The sequence below is a fragment of the Carassius gibelio genome, chromosome A22 (assembly GCF_023724105.1).
Source record: "Carassius gibelio isolate Cgi1373 ecotype wild population from Czech Republic chromosome A22, carGib1.2-hapl.c, whole genome shotgun sequence".
Taxonomy (NCBI): Eukaryota; Metazoa; Chordata; class Actinopteri; order Cypriniformes; family Cyprinidae; genus Carassius; species Carassius gibelio.
The window spans coordinates 6853285-6869697 of NC_068392.1; the positions used below are offsets into that span (position 1 = coordinate 6853285).

Sequence of the window (16413 nt, forward strand, 5' to 3'; positions counted from 1 at the left end):
GCTAGATTTTGCACTTTCACACTGCCAGTGATGACCCGGTATATGTGCGTGCTTTCACGTACAACCCTTGAAGATCCCGTAACGACACGTGACATCAGCGCGTGACGTGTAATGTATGAGTCCAAAACGATAGGCACATTATATTTCACCGAAGCAAGCAAATGATCTCCGTGTCAGCGCGGAAAGTGAGGAACTAACGGATCTCTGCTTCATTACAGTTTGCACATATGTTTTCGTCGCAAACTTTGATCTTCCTTCAAACCAGCCGGTAAAAGAGTCGCACTATAACACGCGTCATCACTTCGACACGGAATTAGATCTGGCTTTTGTTCACACAGCACTCGTCCCGGGTTGAACCCGGCAATGTTACTAGGTCCCCGACCCGGGTTCAATTCGGTAATCGATCCCGGGACGTGGTTGCTTTCACACAGAAGGCGGGTCCGACGTGCAGTGTGAAAGGGGCTTTAGTGTCACCAAACTACGCGATTGTTATTGTTTTGATTGTGCGCCCTCTAGTGGCAGGTCCTACAACCTGTACCTTTAAGGCTGCTCTGTCCCTGCTCAGAATTTTGTGTAAGAACATAATGCTGCATAAAAACCAAACCAAACTAAATTAACACCCACCTCAGCTCCTAAAAGTAAACATAGTTGTTTTTAATGTGTAAACCTCTGTGCAGCTTTGAAAAGTCTGTATAAAGACCGTAAATGCCACTTCAGAAGCGCCTCTTTGCCACCTTTTGCAGAGTAAATTTCATTATACATTAAATTTTCACTGCAAAGGTGGCACAGAAGCACTTCTGAAGTGGCATTTAGAGTCTTTACAAAGTTTAATGGTGCTCAAAGGAAGCATAAATTCATTAATAATTCATTTACACAAAAATTACAGCTGTATAATTTGATAACAGGACATTGGTCAGAGCATAATTTAGTCTCTTTAACATGTGGTATTGTGTCTTTGTATTGAATCTTGAGCTTAACTCAGGCCTTTATTTTAAAGATGTTATTAATCATTTTTAGTCACCTCATTCTAAACAAGTTGTTTTTGTCATTTATAAATTGGTATAAACTGGAACCTGTGTTGACAACAGAAACGGAAAGTCCTTTCAAAATTATCTTTATTCTTTGATGAATATGGCAAATAAATAAATATATACATACGTATATACACGAGCAAAATCGACAGATAGTTACTGAACAATATTACAAAAACAGTATACAGATCCAAAGCTTAGAAATACAAAAATATAACACTATTGGTCCAGCAGCATACATTTGATTTAATAAATTACTTGACGTGATTCAGAATAGTCAAGGTTAAGTTCTCATCTACATTCAAGAGTATAAGGTATGTATTTGGAAATGTATACGATGGTTTACTGTATCCAGGTAGGTGGAGGTTGGAACAGAGGTGGTTATTTTCATTGCCCTCCTTCTGCATCTCTCTGTAACTGAGTCTGGCCCCTGAGGTACTTCGGGGCCAAAGTAAGATTGTAATTGAGCCCTTGAGCTCATTATATCTGTACTTCATTCCAAAGTAGCAGTTAACACGTACACCACTGTAAGTACTACTGAAATGGAGTGGTACGATTAAGAAAGTAAAACTAGTTCTATTGAAATATTTATAAAATACATAAAGCAAGATGTAAAGATTTGCCATGCATGGTAAAAATAACATTGGGTGAATCTCATGAAATATCCAGGTCACACTGCAAAAAAGATTTTTGGCTTATTTTTCAGCACAGATATCAAAACATTCTTAAATCGAGATGCATTAAATCTGTAAGTCACCCCCCCCCCTTGTTTTAAGCAAAATCTCACCCAATTTTGGTATTTTTTTTATTTATTTTTTTGAAAACTTTTGAAATATTTTAAGTTATTTTTCTTCACAATGAATATTCTTCATAATTTAAGAATATTTAGATGTTTGTCCAGAAGAAAACAAAACTTATTTTTTGTGCAGTGCATATTTCCGCCTGAAATCTGTATTTTAGTCCTAAAAAACAAAATAGCACTCATTCCTTATGCAAATCTAATTTTCTATTTTTTCATTTGAGTTTAAGGTTAAAATACAACCCTCGGACATGTATATCACTGAAGTTATATTTAGATATAGATCCCTACAATCACACAAATCTTAATAACAGTAAATAAAGTAAATTATTTGGCGTACAAATTTACTAAATCTATAGCAACTCAACGTTACCTTAAAAATGTGAAATGTTACTTTATAATACATTTTTACTGTATTTATTAAAATGTCGGCTTTCTGCTAACAAATGTTGACTGGGAAGACTTTGAAGAAATTGTTGCAGCTTTTAGTTTGTTTTGTGCACATGTCAGTGTAAGACAACTTTTAATTCCGTCACTTTACGTTAGTTTAGTTATCCGGACGTGAACAAAAAGCGAGGAAGGAGGTATGCTGGTGCCGTCCTTAGACAGGAGATGAATGTGACGATATCCTATGAGGAAGAACAAAACGTGCTTCGTTTTAACATCAGCTCCCCAGAGGATAAATGTTTGATTGGTGGAATGGAGACGTACCTGGTTGCATACAGAGGAAAGGGAGAGTGAACTGTCCCACAAAGTCGTTCTTTGATGTTTTATCATAGTCCTCCACGACAAACCGCACCAGCGCCAACTCAGGGACATGAATTGTGAACTGAAGCATATCGTGCCATACTGGGTTAAAACCTGCAGAGACAAATAGGTAGCTGATATTAATTGCACTTGGAATATAATGGAATATTTGTACTTTTACACATGTATTCGTTTCAGGATTATTTAAGTTGATTGCTCAATAGCTATTCATTCACCGTGAACCTTAGAGAATGTCCAAAACGATTAGTTTAAAAACAAGTTTGTTTAGTCTTTTGAACGCAACTAGATCTCTAGATGAACCGCGTCTAGGCTTTCTCAGTCTAGACACATCTCCGTCCTATACGTTTAAACTGACCGTTGTTGTCGATGTATCTGGTTTCCTGCTTGGCCTGGTCCAGTGGTACGCCGTGAATTTCCACCCGAACGAGGGGATCGATAATTGAGCCCTCCTTGATGTTTACCTTGGGAAGCTGTTGGCCACTGATTATCTGAAAAGAACACAGTATATGTAGGTTCAGCATATACATGTTATAACACCAGCACTCACAAAGAAATTCAGGATTGTACCTGTACGGACAGGCTAAGTGGATTGTAACCGTCTCGGTTTTGAGGGTTCTCTGGGTCAAACCGCTCGTCAGTGTTGCGCATGAATGTTGGTTTCAGTATGTAGCCACAATGTCCGTTTTGACTAAATAAGCCATCGTTTAGATCCATCTCAACCCCTGCGGTCTGAAAGTTCAGAGCAACTGAGAAGAGAAGAGAATCTCTATTGGAAAAATTTCCCTTTTTTTTAAATGGATAAAGAATGATAATTTAGGCTTTTACATTAGTGATGTTTTGGCCAGTTAACTAGTAATGTTCATCAACTTTGAATAGTTTATATTAAACCATCTTATGATTGGTTGGTTGGTTTTAGATGGTCTCCCAGCTTGGTCACGCTGGTGGTGTTCAGCTGTTGTAGTTCGACCAGCTTGAAAGTGCCCAAAATTGCTCTAAAAACCAACAAATCCAACTATCCAAACCAGACAGATGGCTAACTAAAACATGGACACCACTTGATTAACCCTTAACTGTCACTCACATTTTTGAACATAGACTTTATAGTGCACGACCCAAACTTAAATTTTTAAAATTCATGAATGAAAACATTTTGTAACATGATATTGATGTACCATTTTTTATGGTAATGCAATGTCTGATTTTAAAATGGGTTTTAAAGGAAGAATTTTGAGATTTTAAGTTTTCAGTCGATATATAATTTCTGATGATTTCTAAAATGTAGAGTTTTGAGGGTGCACTCTTGTCATAAATTAATCTATTACTTTTCCTACATCATTTTTAACAAAAACATTGGTAAAATATATATTCGGGAGTCTTAGACCTTTCCAACGATATATAGTTTGTCAAGATTAGATTAGATTTAATTGTAATATAGTGAGGTAAATGTAGGTGTCCCGTATACGGGACAGGGTGACAGTTAAAGGTAGGTTGGTTAAAGTTGTTTTTTTTAACAAGCTAGTAATACTAATTTCTACTACAATAACAAGTTGGGCAATAAATCATATCTGTCTTAATCCCAACTATCTATCGCTAGTTATGCAATGTTCATCAACAGAATATTTTCAAAATTCCATTACAGTCCTTATTTATCTAAAGGGGTAAGTCCACCCAAAAATAAAATTAGGCTGTGTTTTATTCACTCCCGGAGCATTCTAGGTGTATATGACTTTCTTTTTCCAAACGAATCCAAGTCGGAGTTATATCAAAAATTGTCTTTGATCTTTCAAGCTCTATCATTGTAGTCAGCAGGTGCTACATTCCTTCAGTACAAAAAGGAAGTGATATAAAAAGCACCCTTTTACTAGCCTAATTTTAATTTTTGGGTGTACGAACCCTTTAACTAAACCAGAATCAGAGGTTTTCACAATTTTTTTATTCTCAGGTAGGCTCACCAATTTGGCACCCTGCATTCCACATGTCCTGTGGGTTGAAGTTGGATGAGTCCGTTCTCAAACCACTGGGGTAAACCCGGCTCAGCTGGCGAGTGTTATGGAGAACAAACTCTGATCCTGTAGTACCGAGACAAAGACTGTAAGATAATACAATTCTCTAAAAATAATAATTTATGAGCTGTTATAAGCAGTCAGACTCATGTTTCCTTTACCTGCCTCCCTAATGTGTTTCCGGGCCTTAGACTCGGTGAAGGAGGAGATCTCGTAAAACTTTGAGTGAATTTGTGAATGTTTAAAGCTGCTAAAGTGGACACTCTTGCAGTAAACCACACAGTCCGACAGCTCTTTAGATAGACGCTGCTTGGATTTCTAGACAGTACAAAAACAGTCATTGACAGGTTAGAAAAACAAGAAACCTTCCTAAGGTGGATTGCTGGTTTTTCACAAGCCAGGGTGGTCTCTTTTGATTATTTTAGAGGGGTTGTGGGCATTTGTCAGCTGGTCAGGTCTAGATTGTATGATGTGTTTTTGCTGTAAGCATTTAGTTATGCTACCTAAACCATTGAACCCAGGACTACTTAGACAATGTCATGACAGACGACCCTTGGATAATGAGGCCACGTATCCACCTGGCTTCATCTTACACTACCATCTGTTGGGTTCATCCTTGCCAACCTGCTGTGCCAACTTAACATGATATTCAAACTTAGATCTGGACTGGAACTGAAAGTTGGTTCAAAGCCAGCAAGGGTTAGTCCTTTAACACTGTCCCATTGACGGACTAGACCTGTATTACTGGCACTGTAAATCAATTGAGAAAAATATGTCAACTAAATGACTATTTAGTAATTGGCCTAAAAAAAGTCATCCAACAAAAAAAGAGTCCAAAGAACAGTGCTTGTGTGCAAATTAAAAGCTAAACATCCCATGCCAAATTTTTTCCAGTTGAGGAGTCAACAAGATGACTGTATCTCCGATTGGAGAAACCAAGAGAGGTGATCCCTGACTGCAGCTAACCAGAGTTCAAAGAATCAAGTGTCACATGGTAACAACAGTGCCAGCAAATGCACATGGCCACCTATCAGATGGCAGAAGACCACAAAAGACATGCAGTTTCTGTCTTATCTCTTTCTGACTTTCTCTCTTGCTTTTTCTTGTTTGCTTGTCTACTTCTTTCCAAGATTGCTCTAGTGTCATCTCTTCCAATTTATATTAGTGCTTTGTGCAATCCGCCCATTTTCAGAGCAACTGAGCATATCTCTTCTGGCAGAATATTTTGCTAACTTGAAGATGAGACAAGCTGGTCTACATTAGTTCTTATGGTCCAGAACAGACATTTTGGCACAAAGTAGCACTCCTGTTCACAAGTGGAAGTTTCCAGGGACGATCAAACTGAAGGAGGGTGTTCAACATATTAAGTAATGAGATTTGAATCTTGTGGTTGAAATCATGGTAGACTGTAACTCTTACTTGAGGACACAGCACCGTAGAGCTCTGATGAAGACCTGATAGACTCCCAATGAGATAAGACTGCCATTGAAGTAGCCAAAGAAATTGTATCCTAGATATGCTCCGTTACCATTAACATTATTTCATTGTTAACAACTAATTAGCCATTTAGCGGACACTTTTACCAAGAGTGCTTTACAACGTAATAGTAACGGGAATGGGGGAGGGGCTTCAAAGTAAGCTGTGTGAATGGCTCTTCTTCAAGGGTACAACAGTAGTAGTTTGTAGATGTACATTTGCTGGGTTTCAAACTCTTTACTGACTTGGCTACGCCACTGCATGGTTTAAGTGCAAGGTTGTGGAATTCATCTTAATCCTCGTTTTATAAATTACTGTCTCCATAATTAGAAAATCTATCGAATGAATCATTGTACCTTGAGTCTATGCCGTACGCTGTCATTGCGATGATGGTCATCGTCAATTTCAGCAGTCTCCTCTTCGTCGCTCACCTCTCCCATCGAAGGGTCCACTACCCCATTCATGCTATTCTCTAATCCACCCATCTTCTTTCCTTTCAACAGAATCTTCCCTTTCAGATCCTGCACACACGCACACAAACAGAGTAGATACAGTTTCATCAGCAACCATCAAAAATTTCATATAGTAACAGACTTTAACAGTGAAAACATGGATACACAATTAGGTGTGCATACCAGAAAACACCTTTACTGGTGTTTGGCCAATTAGGAATGTATAGAGAATATTCTTTAGAAGAAATCAATTAATTTGCATCTAAATCAGCAAGATTTCCTTAGTCAATTAGCTTCACTTGGAAGACCATGATGTTCAGTTAAGTTTTGCTATTTGCTAACGGCTACGATGGTCTGTGGGGTTGGGGGGACAATATTATTGTTTGCTTTAATAATTCAGCATGGCTGGATCAGATGGACATAGATCATATGGCTGCCACCCCAGGTGAACAGCCGGAGAAAGCGAATGTATCCTGGACAGGTCACCACACTCTGAACTCTGATACAAACGTTTGCTCATAGGGTGGAGACTTCAAGATCTTTGCTGTGAACTCTTCAAGATGTTGAGGACATTTAAGTGCTAGACGCTTACTGCTCATTAAGCAGCAATTAGGTGGGTTTGTTAAGTGAAAGTACTTGTTTAACTGACCGCATACATCCGTGCTTACCTCAGGAGATGGGAGGACGTTGGGAATCTTTCCATCTAAAGGGCTTTTCAGCAGCTTGTCTCCCAGGATCTGGGTGAGGTGTTGGGCCATGACTTTCTGCTGTTCTACACTGCAGTGGTTTTCAATGGACAAGATGACAGGGTACTGCGATGCCTGCGGAGGGGAGAGTGTGTGTGTGTGTGTGTGTGTGTGTGTAAATAAGTGATGGAGTGAAATGGAACACTCAACACAGAACAGCGGCTAACACACTGGCAGGCAGGGGTCGACTGGTCCAGATCACGTTACACACAAACAAGGGCATGGTGCCCTGGCTCAGAGTGAACCTGGCCCCAGTCTGCCACACACACACAAAAAAATGCAAGCGAGTACAGTACTCCAAACCAGTTTATAAAGATCAAAGATGAACAAAGAAAACAAGAGGGTAATAAAAATCTGTATGGGTATAGTATATCAAACATGGTATTTCTAACAACTGTATAGTAATAGAATCAGATCATAATTCTATATATATTTTGAAACATACAGTATTGTTCAAAATAATAGCAGTACAATGTGACTAACCAGAATAATCAAGGTTTTTCGTATATTTTTTTATTGCTACGTGGCAAACAAGTTACCAGTAGGTTCAGTAGATTCTCAGAAAACAAATGAGACCCAGCATTCATGATATGCACGCTCTTAAGGCTGTGCAATTGGGCAATTAGTTGAATTAGTTGAAAGGGGTGTGTTCAAAAAAATAGCAGTGTGGCATTCAATCACTGAGGTCATCAATTTTGTGAAGAAACAGGTGTGAATCAGGTGGCCCCTATTTAAGGATGAAGCCAACACTTGTTGAACATGCATTTGAAAGCTGAGGAAAATGGGTCGTTCAAGACATTGTTCAGAAGAACAGCGTACTTTGATTAAAAAGTTGATTAGAGAGGGGAAAACCTATAAAGAGGTGCAAAAAATGATAGGCTGTTCAGCTAAAATGATCTCCAATGCCTTAAAATGGAGAGCAAAACCAGAGAGACGTGGAAGAAAACGGAAGACAACCATCAAAATGGATAGAAGAATAACCAGAATGGCAAAGGCTCAGCCAATGATCACCTCCAGGATGATCAAAGACAGTCTGGAGTTACCTGTAAGTACTGTGACAGTTAGAAGACGTCTGTGTGAAGCTAATCTATTTTCAAGAATCCCCCGCAAAGTCCCTCTGTTAAAAAAAAGGCATGTGCAGAAGAGGTTACAATTTGCCAAAGAACACATCAACTGGCCTAAAGAGAAATGGAGGAACATTTTGTGGACTGATGAGAGTAAAATTGTTCTTTTTGGGTCAAAGGGCCACAGGCAGTTTGTGAGACGACCCCCAAACTCTGAATTCAAGCCACAGTACACAGTGAAGACAGTGAAGCATGGAGGTGCAAGCATCATGATATGGGCATGTTTCTCCTACTATGGTGTTGGGCCTATTTATCGCATACCAGGGATCATGGATCAGTTTGCATATGTTAAAATACTTGAAGAGGTCATGTTCCCCTATGCTGAAGAGGACATGCCCTTGAAATGGTTGTTTCAACAAGACAATGACCCAAAACACACTAGTAAACGGGCAAAGTCTTGGTTCCAAACCAACAAAACTAATGTTATGGAGTGGCCAGCCCAATCTCCAGACCTTAATCCAATTGAGAACTTGTGGGGTGATATCAAAAATGCTGTTTCTGAAGCAAAACCAAGAAATGTGAATGAATTGTGGAATGTTGTTAAAGAATCATGGAGTGGAATAACAGCTGAGAGGTGCCACAAGTTGGTTGACTCCATGCCACACAGATGTCAAGCAGTTTTAAAAAACTGTGGTCATACAACTAAATATTAGTTTAGTGATTCACAGGATTGCTAAATCCCAGAAAAAAAAAAATGTTTGTACAAAATAGTTTTGAGTTTGTACAGTCAAAGGTAGACACTGCTATTTTTTTGAACACACCCCTTTCAACTAATTGCCCAATTGCACAGCCTTAAGAGCGTGCATATCATGAATGCTGGGTCTTGTTTGTTTTCTGAGAATCTACTGAACCTACTGGTAACTTGTTTGCCACGTAGCAATAAAAAATATACTAAAAACCTTGATTATTCTGGTTAGTCACATTGTACTGCTATTATTTTGAACAATACTGTACCATGCATGTACCATGGTATTTACATGGTTTTTACAAAAAAAATGAATAAAAATCATAGTAACAGTCCAAAAACTATGGTATTACTATGGCGTTCTATGAAGTACCTGATTATCATCGGGTGCCTTCACTATACCGTTGTACAGTATTTTTGATTTAGTGTTTCAAAATGGTACCATGCTAATAAATTATGTTGAACACTAACATGATGCTAATGCCATGAGATTCCTTGACTTACCTTAAAGAACCACATAAACACCATAGTATTTGAATACGGACTCATTCATTACAATGCCATATTAAGTACTGTAGTATTATCCTCTGATAACACCAATATACAATGGCACCGTTACAGAATATTCTTGTAATAAACATGCAGTTGTACGAGTGAATGAAAACAAAGACATAGTTTGTGACATACTTTAAATGCATAGTTGCCCAGCACATTGACAACATCCTTGAAGAAGATCTTGGAGGTAAACGTGTGTCCATGGTAGACGATTGGTTCTCCATTTGGTCCATCCCAGCAGTCCACTTCGACACATCGACAGCCACGTTTCAGTGCTCTAAAACGCACATACAAGTTCATATTTATTAATGTAAAGAAGAACTGAATCTTTAAGAATTGAACATGTGGAATAGGTTTTTGAAAACGTGTACCGTATATAGCCTTCCACACTGCTGTGTCCTCTGATTTGGTCCTCCAGAAGGTACGTGTTATGAGAAGATGATATGAAGTAATGACAGAGAGGCTGAGTCATGTCCTGGTAGAGATCCACCATGGTAGGGTTGAAAATGGAGCCCTCTGATGAGCTCAGGTACATCAGGAAACCATCAAACGTCATTGCTTGCAACATTTTTGCTATAGGAACATACGAGGAACAAATTAAAGCATTTGAAGATGTGCAAAGATGTCAAGACCACAAAATGCAGCATTAGGACACCTGGAACTAGAAGGTAATGAGTTTGAGAAGTTTGAAAGCCAAATGACCAAGGATTATCTAAACAGATCAATGGCAAGTGGAAAGTAAAATACAAATAACTTGAGCTTCAAAGAAACCCAAGTAAGAAAAGTACAACTCTGTTAGCTATGCTTCATCACAAAATTAGTTACCTGTGTCTGAAGGTTCATAGTGTTCAATGAGCTTTAGTGCATACTGCTGAACGCCGTCCTTGTGTAGCTGCTCCTCTTGTAGGAAATCTTTCAGATCTTGGAGCGTTAGCTTCTGCCCATCAGCCGAATATTCCTGAAACACTCGCAGGACATCCTCACGCTGAGTCAACATCTTATAGAACAGCACAAACTCATCATCCTCAAGAGTTCCTGATTGAGACTTGTCTGCCATCTGAAGAAAATGCACCAATGCAAGAACTAGCTGTAAATGGATCACCAAATAATAAAGTGTCTAGTGTCAAAACTGTCATTGAACTGAAGCTACATCAAGCTACAAAGTGGTATAGCAATGTAACTGTAGGTTGGCCGTGAATGCGTGGTTACCGTAAAGAGACGAAGAGCATGATGCTCATTCATGTCCACATTCATCATCTTTAACAGATTGCGGACCTCCTTAAAGTTCATCTGCCCATCTCTGTTTTTGTCTGCCTTTTTAAACCAATCACAGATCCATCTGGAAACCGCATTTAAGGGAAAACAGAAGTGCTTGACATGATTTACCAAAGTAGGGTTACTGGGGGTTATGTTTAAGACCTGGAAGTTAAGTGCTCAAACTTGGGGCTTGGATATCAATCCAAGTATAGTTAGAGATAGGGTTAAAACTTTGAAAAACAAGAAAGTCCCAGGAACATGTCCATCTTCCATAACTCATGTTGCACTACATTGAGTGAAACCAGGTCAATGGATCAGATGTGCTGCATCCCAGTGTATTTAAGTGTCCTTTAATGCCTTTTAGCCTGCATGAAACCTTGTGCGTGTAAGATTGGCAGAAAGTGGAATGATAGACGGGCAGATAAAGAGTGATAGTAAAGGATACTGGTCTAGTTTCTCTCTCTGCCCCATGTTCTCCAGGTTATCGATGAGTTTGCGTATCCCTTTAATCCACGATTGTGCTTCCCCTGCTGATTCGGCCACTAGGTCCAAGTTGCCTCTTCGACCACGGAACACAAGGGTGAAGCAGCGGTCAGGCGGGAACTCATCAGCAATGCTGAGCAGAACCTCAGATTGGTGCCCTTCCCGCACAGCTTCCACATCACCCACAGAAACTATATACAAAGATAGACAAACATTTAACTAGCTATCCCCTAAACCCTAAGTGTTGTAGACACCAATATTGTAGACCAATATTTGGACTATCAATGCCCAGACCCCTACAAATGCAAAGTTTTTGGAGTCTCAAGAGATCTCGAAGATTCCTGCTTCGACTTTGACCCCAACCTAAACCTTACATCCAATCTACAGAAGGGGTGCCCAATCCTGCCCCTGGTCGACCATAATTTAACACACCTAAACTTGCTAATCAAGGCCTTCAGGAATACTAGAAAGTCACTGGCAGGTGACCTTGATCAAGGTTGGAGCTAAACTGAGGGAAAATGGACCTTGAATGCCAGAGTTGAGAACCCCTGCCCTAAACCCTAAGAGCTTGAAACAAGACCAATATTTGGCCCATCAAGGCCCAGACCCATACAAAATGCAACATTGTTTGTGGTCTCAAGAGATTTCAGTACCAAAATAAAACGAGATTAAGGCTACAACTTTGACCCCAACCTAAACCCTTCATCCAGTTTAGAGCAGGGGTGCCCAATCCTGCTCCTGTTGGACCATAATTTAACAGACCAAAAACAGACTAATCAAGGTCTTCAGGAATACTGGTAAATTACTGGCAGGTGAGTTTGATCATGGATGGTCGGAGCTAAACTCTGCAGGAAAGTTGACCTCGAGGGCTAGGGTTGAGAATCCCTGCACTAAACCCTAAGAGTTGGAGTCAAGACCAGACCTCTACAAATGCAACCTTTATGTGGTCTCAAGAGATCTCAATACCAAAATAAAACAAGACTGTAAATTGCAATCGCTACGCACTTCCAGGCAGGTGTGTTGGAGCAGTAGCTAAACTCTGGAGGATGTTGGCCTGACCTAGAGGTTCTGAAAATACTTTATATGAAGCTGCTATATAACTGCCAAGGGTAATGGTGCAGTTGTTCCTGGCCGGTTATAGGTTCAATCACAGGAAGAGTTAATCCATGAACTATCACTATTGTTAACTTAAATAAGACACTTATAAAACTCAGGTTTCTCTTATTACAACAGAGTCTAATCCTTCTCCTGGAGGGTTATCTTCTAGCAGAGTTTTGCCCCATTTAAACACCTGAACCAGCTAATGAAGGTCTTCAGGATCACTACAAAAAATAATAGGTAGTGTTGCAGCTAAACTCTTCAAGCCCTCCAGGAGAAGGACTGGAGACCCCCTGGTGAATGGAATTGTTCTTGCAGTACAGCATGTAGCTTTGGATGAATGGCTAATAATTACAGATTGTTGCTCTTGTTAGTGCTACTTACAGGTGGAGTGTGCGTTTCCTGCTTTCTTGCTCTTGTACCAGATAGTCATGCAGTCTTCTTGTAGTCGGAAATAACGCTGTTTTTTCCACGTGCGAGACTTGATTTTTCTCATCACTGTGCCAACAAACATAGACTTCAGGTCGTCGTCAGCCTGGATACCTGAGGAGCAAGACAGTACAGGAGACAAAGAGGGCGAAGAGGGCTCAGACAACAGGGAGTGCACCTGACCCAGATTCTCAGCACATCATCTAAACACAAAATATTAAAAACACCCCCTGCCTCTTATAACCAGATAATGAATGTATAGATATATATGAGATAAGTTTTGGCATACATTTTATGAATACTTGTAAATTGGTGTTGCTAGCACTCCTTTTTTCCCCATAAATGTAAACTTACGTAGGCTCCTTTCAGTAGAAGCCATCTGTCGTTCTGTCATTTTTTAGGTGTCTCCTGTTTAAGGATAAACAGAGAGAATAAATGAATGAGTCACACTGACAAGAGTGAACAAACGAATATTAAAAGACATAATACATTAAATAGCATATGTTTAAGATTTACCATACAATAACAGTAACGTCTGCAACTGTTAAAGACATGCATTAAAAATTGTATATCTGAGGCATCCCCTAATATAAAAAGCTAGATTTTATATGTAACAGCATAATTGTATTAATGCAACAAGCCATCAACCATAATTTAAAACGATAAACGCCACACAAACAATGTAAAATATTCAGATAAATGTATTTTTAAGAAACTGAACAGTGTTAGTAATAATATTAAAAAAATAAAAATTAAGTCTTGATTTCAGTCTGTTCCTACATTAATGCAACTGACAACAAAATATATATGCACACCCTCAAATAAGTTTTTCAGATGGTATAAATGGCTGTGGTCAAAAGCCAAAAGCCCCTGGATGTCCGGCTTTAATACAGGGATCAGCACTAGAGCTGTGGACTCAGACTCTTCAATGAGTTATTTGTAAAAGCATCTCACACTCACCATCAAATACTGCACAGCTATGCAAAATCAAACAAAAAGTCACACAAAGTTGCCATGAGGATTCAGGTTTCACATAAGGCCAGTTTGCTTTAAACATGGAGTTACACAACGAGTTATTAACAAAAACTGCCTGAACTCCTAATACTCCAGATTCCTTCAACTGATATGTTGTTAGCTGCTGTTACAACTAATGACTAAAACTCTTATAATACCAATGATGATACGAATGAGCTACACCAAATGACAACAGTGTCAACAATAGCAGTATGTTCACTATATTATATAAAAAAATTCAATTGCAAAATAATTTAGTTTTAAATGTGATTTTTTTTTTCATTTTAATATTTTTATTAAATTTAAATTAAAAAATTACAATTATGCATTTAGCAGACTTACAGGGCATTCAGGCTATCAATTTTTACCTATCATGTGTTCCCGGGGAATCGAACCCACAACCTTGCACTAGCTTGTTTGCTAACGCAACGCTCTACCAGTTGAGCTACAGTCAGGAACACTAAATTAGATAAATAATTTATTAAATTAGATTAATAATAAAAATATCAATAATTAAACTATAAAAGATAAATAAATATGTATCAATTATGTAAGTATTAAAAACAACAATTTAACCAACTGCATAAAGATAAAACAAGCAACAGGTGTGAACAGGTGTAATGTGTCTGTAAATAAACTTTCATAGTCAGAGAACAATAATATTTAATATTGAAGGAGGACTTACCCTCTGTAGGCTCATTGCTGGATATGTATTTGAGCTTCGAAGAGTTGCTAGCGTAACTCAGGAGAAGCCGGTGTAATGTGGCCCCCACTGCAAAAGAGCCGGACCGACTGTCCACATCTCGCCACAACACACCTCCCTCTGACGCACAACCACACACTCACAGATCCACAGCAACACACGGGACACGATGTTCACGAGCGCCCCTTGTCCTCAAGATACGCTTTCTATATCCCCTCTCTGTCTTTGGGAGTCAAAACATCTCTTTCCCTCAGGCTGCTTTGTCTTGCATCTCTGTCCCTCTGTACAGATAAAACGAGGGTATGTCAGTTTTGAAGTGGAAACACGATCCGGCGCATTGCGTAACTGGAGTGTTGCATTCCTGCGTGACAACTAAAGCTTTAATTGTTACCGAATAAACATTCACATTCAGATAAATGCAGTTCCTGTTTACTGATTGGCTGTGTTATCAAAGCTTTTTGCATATTGCATTATGCCAAACAGAGTGTTTTTTGCTATTTTCTAAAATCATAATGTGTTTGCTAAGGAGTCAAAAAGCCACTCTGTTGTCATTCTGAGTGGTGTTGCATGTTTCTGTGTTTGCCAGCTGTCAAAAGAGTGTGAAGAGGAGCCTAACTCAGGAGAAGCGTGTTCTGGGTGGATATCAAAACAGCCACAATGCTAGGATGTTGCTATGCAGCTCCTAAAGTGTTCAGTGTGTCGCTAGGTGAATATTTACCTGGCCAAGATAAAAGTAAACGTTCTGGGTAGATATGGACCTGAATCAAAACAGCCACAGTGCTAGCCTCTTGCTATGGCTAATAAGGCATTATAAATTGTTTTTAGCATGTTGCTATTTGGTTGCTAATATAAAAAGTATAAATCCCTAAGCATGAGCAACAGAAATGGCATGCTAGCATTAGCAAACACCAGCAAAAATTAATTCAAATGACTGATTAGCCATGTCAGTCAACACTGTTAGCATTTTACATTGCACTCTTACAGTACAAAAGAGTTCCTTTAAAAATGATGAAGGAGCATAATTTCACCTTTATAGGCTATACATGATCAAAGGAACTGAATGTTCATAAAATATAACGTCTTCATGGCATTTTTTTCATTGACAGACATATATTGAACACTGTCGTCCGCCTCCAGTCTGGCCCTGAAACACGTGTCAGGGAGTTTAATGGATGTTTGTGGAGCACAGCTCAAGAGCCTATTGTCTACGCTTGGCCTGCTTCACTGGGGCCCTTTAGCGGAGACCCCAGATGATTGGATCAGGTTACTGAAGTAGGCATTCATCATTTAGAAACCCTGTTAAACTGCGTTCAGGCGGATACAGGGAATAAGAGGAAGTGGAATTTTTTGGTCAAATTTTGAACATCTTGTATTTGAAAAATCAACCCGTCCGAAGCGTGCTTGTGCCTGTCAAGTGGTCCTGGGGGTCGATTTTGATTGTACCTGGCTTCATCTCTTATTAGGAATTCTTCTTCTCTGTCCCTTCCTCGTGTTTCGGTTCATGAATAAAACACAGCCAAGCTCGATGTCTGAGCTCAGCTTACACACGCAGCGCTGGCGTCTTTAGAAGGGGGTCCCTGCCTACCCGCTATATCATCGAGACAACCCCTGGAGTGCTTCCAGACTCCTATAAGCACACACACACACACACACACACACACAGAGAGAGAAACACTTTCCATGGCAGACTTCACCTCAATGAAACTCTCACCGTGTTTAACAACGTATCAGATCGTTCATTACACAAAAGTGATTAGCAACTAAACTCAACTGACCATTCGGTTGATATG

General features: G+C 39.3%; 1 protein-coding gene across 3 annotated transcripts; it reads right to left on the bottom strand.

Moving 5' to 3' along the window:
• Positions 1 to 1113: 1113 nt before the first annotated feature.
• Positions 1114 to 14906, bottom strand: LOC127942592 (1-phosphatidylinositol 4,5-bisphosphate phosphodiesterase delta-4-like). 3 transcript variants are annotated; one of them, XM_052538415.1, is made up of 16 exons: positions 14606 to 14906; positions 13261 to 13314; positions 12862 to 13020; positions 11342 to 11570; positions 10849 to 10978; positions 10465 to 10597; positions 10011 to 10212; positions 9772 to 9916; positions 7198 to 7350; positions 6434 to 6598; positions 4763 to 4919; positions 4551 to 4667; positions 3166 to 3344; positions 2954 to 3086; positions 2542 to 2691; positions 1114 to 2459 (listed from the first exon to the last, which is right to left on the bottom strand). In XM_052538415.1, the coding sequence occupies exons 2-16, from the start codon at positions 13298 to 13300 to the stop codon at positions 2368 to 2370; spliced, it is 2184 nt and encodes a 727-aa protein (XP_052394375.1). In that variant the 5' UTR covers positions 13301 to 13314; positions 14606 to 14906; the 3' UTR covers positions 1114 to 2367. The 3 variants fall into 3 exon arrangements, with proteins under 3 accessions (XP_052394375.1, XP_052394374.1, XP_052394376.1); XM_052538414.1 differs by having other exon boundaries at positions 10465 to 10696; positions 14606 to 14905; XM_052538416.1 differs by lacking the exons at positions 12862 to 13020; positions 13261 to 13314; positions 14606 to 14906 and adding an exon at positions 11812 to 12072 and having other exon boundaries at positions 10465 to 10696.
• Between the last annotated feature and the right edge of the window lie 1507 nt (positions 14907 to 16413).

Bases quoted from the DNA above. Each gene is read 5' to 3' on its own strand.
- LOC127942592 (XM_052538414.1), bottom strand. From the start codon at position 13,300: ATGACAGAACGACAGATGGCTTCTACTGAAAGGAGCCTAC. The intron at 10,213-10,464 runs GTAACTAATTTT...ATGTTCCTATAG, and splicing joins CTATGAACCTTCAGACACAG to CAAAAATGTTGCAAGCAATG. The intron at 2,460-2,541 runs GTACGTCTCCAT...TCTTCCTCATAG, and splicing joins TTTCCTCTGTATGCAACCAG to GATATCGTCACATTCATCTC.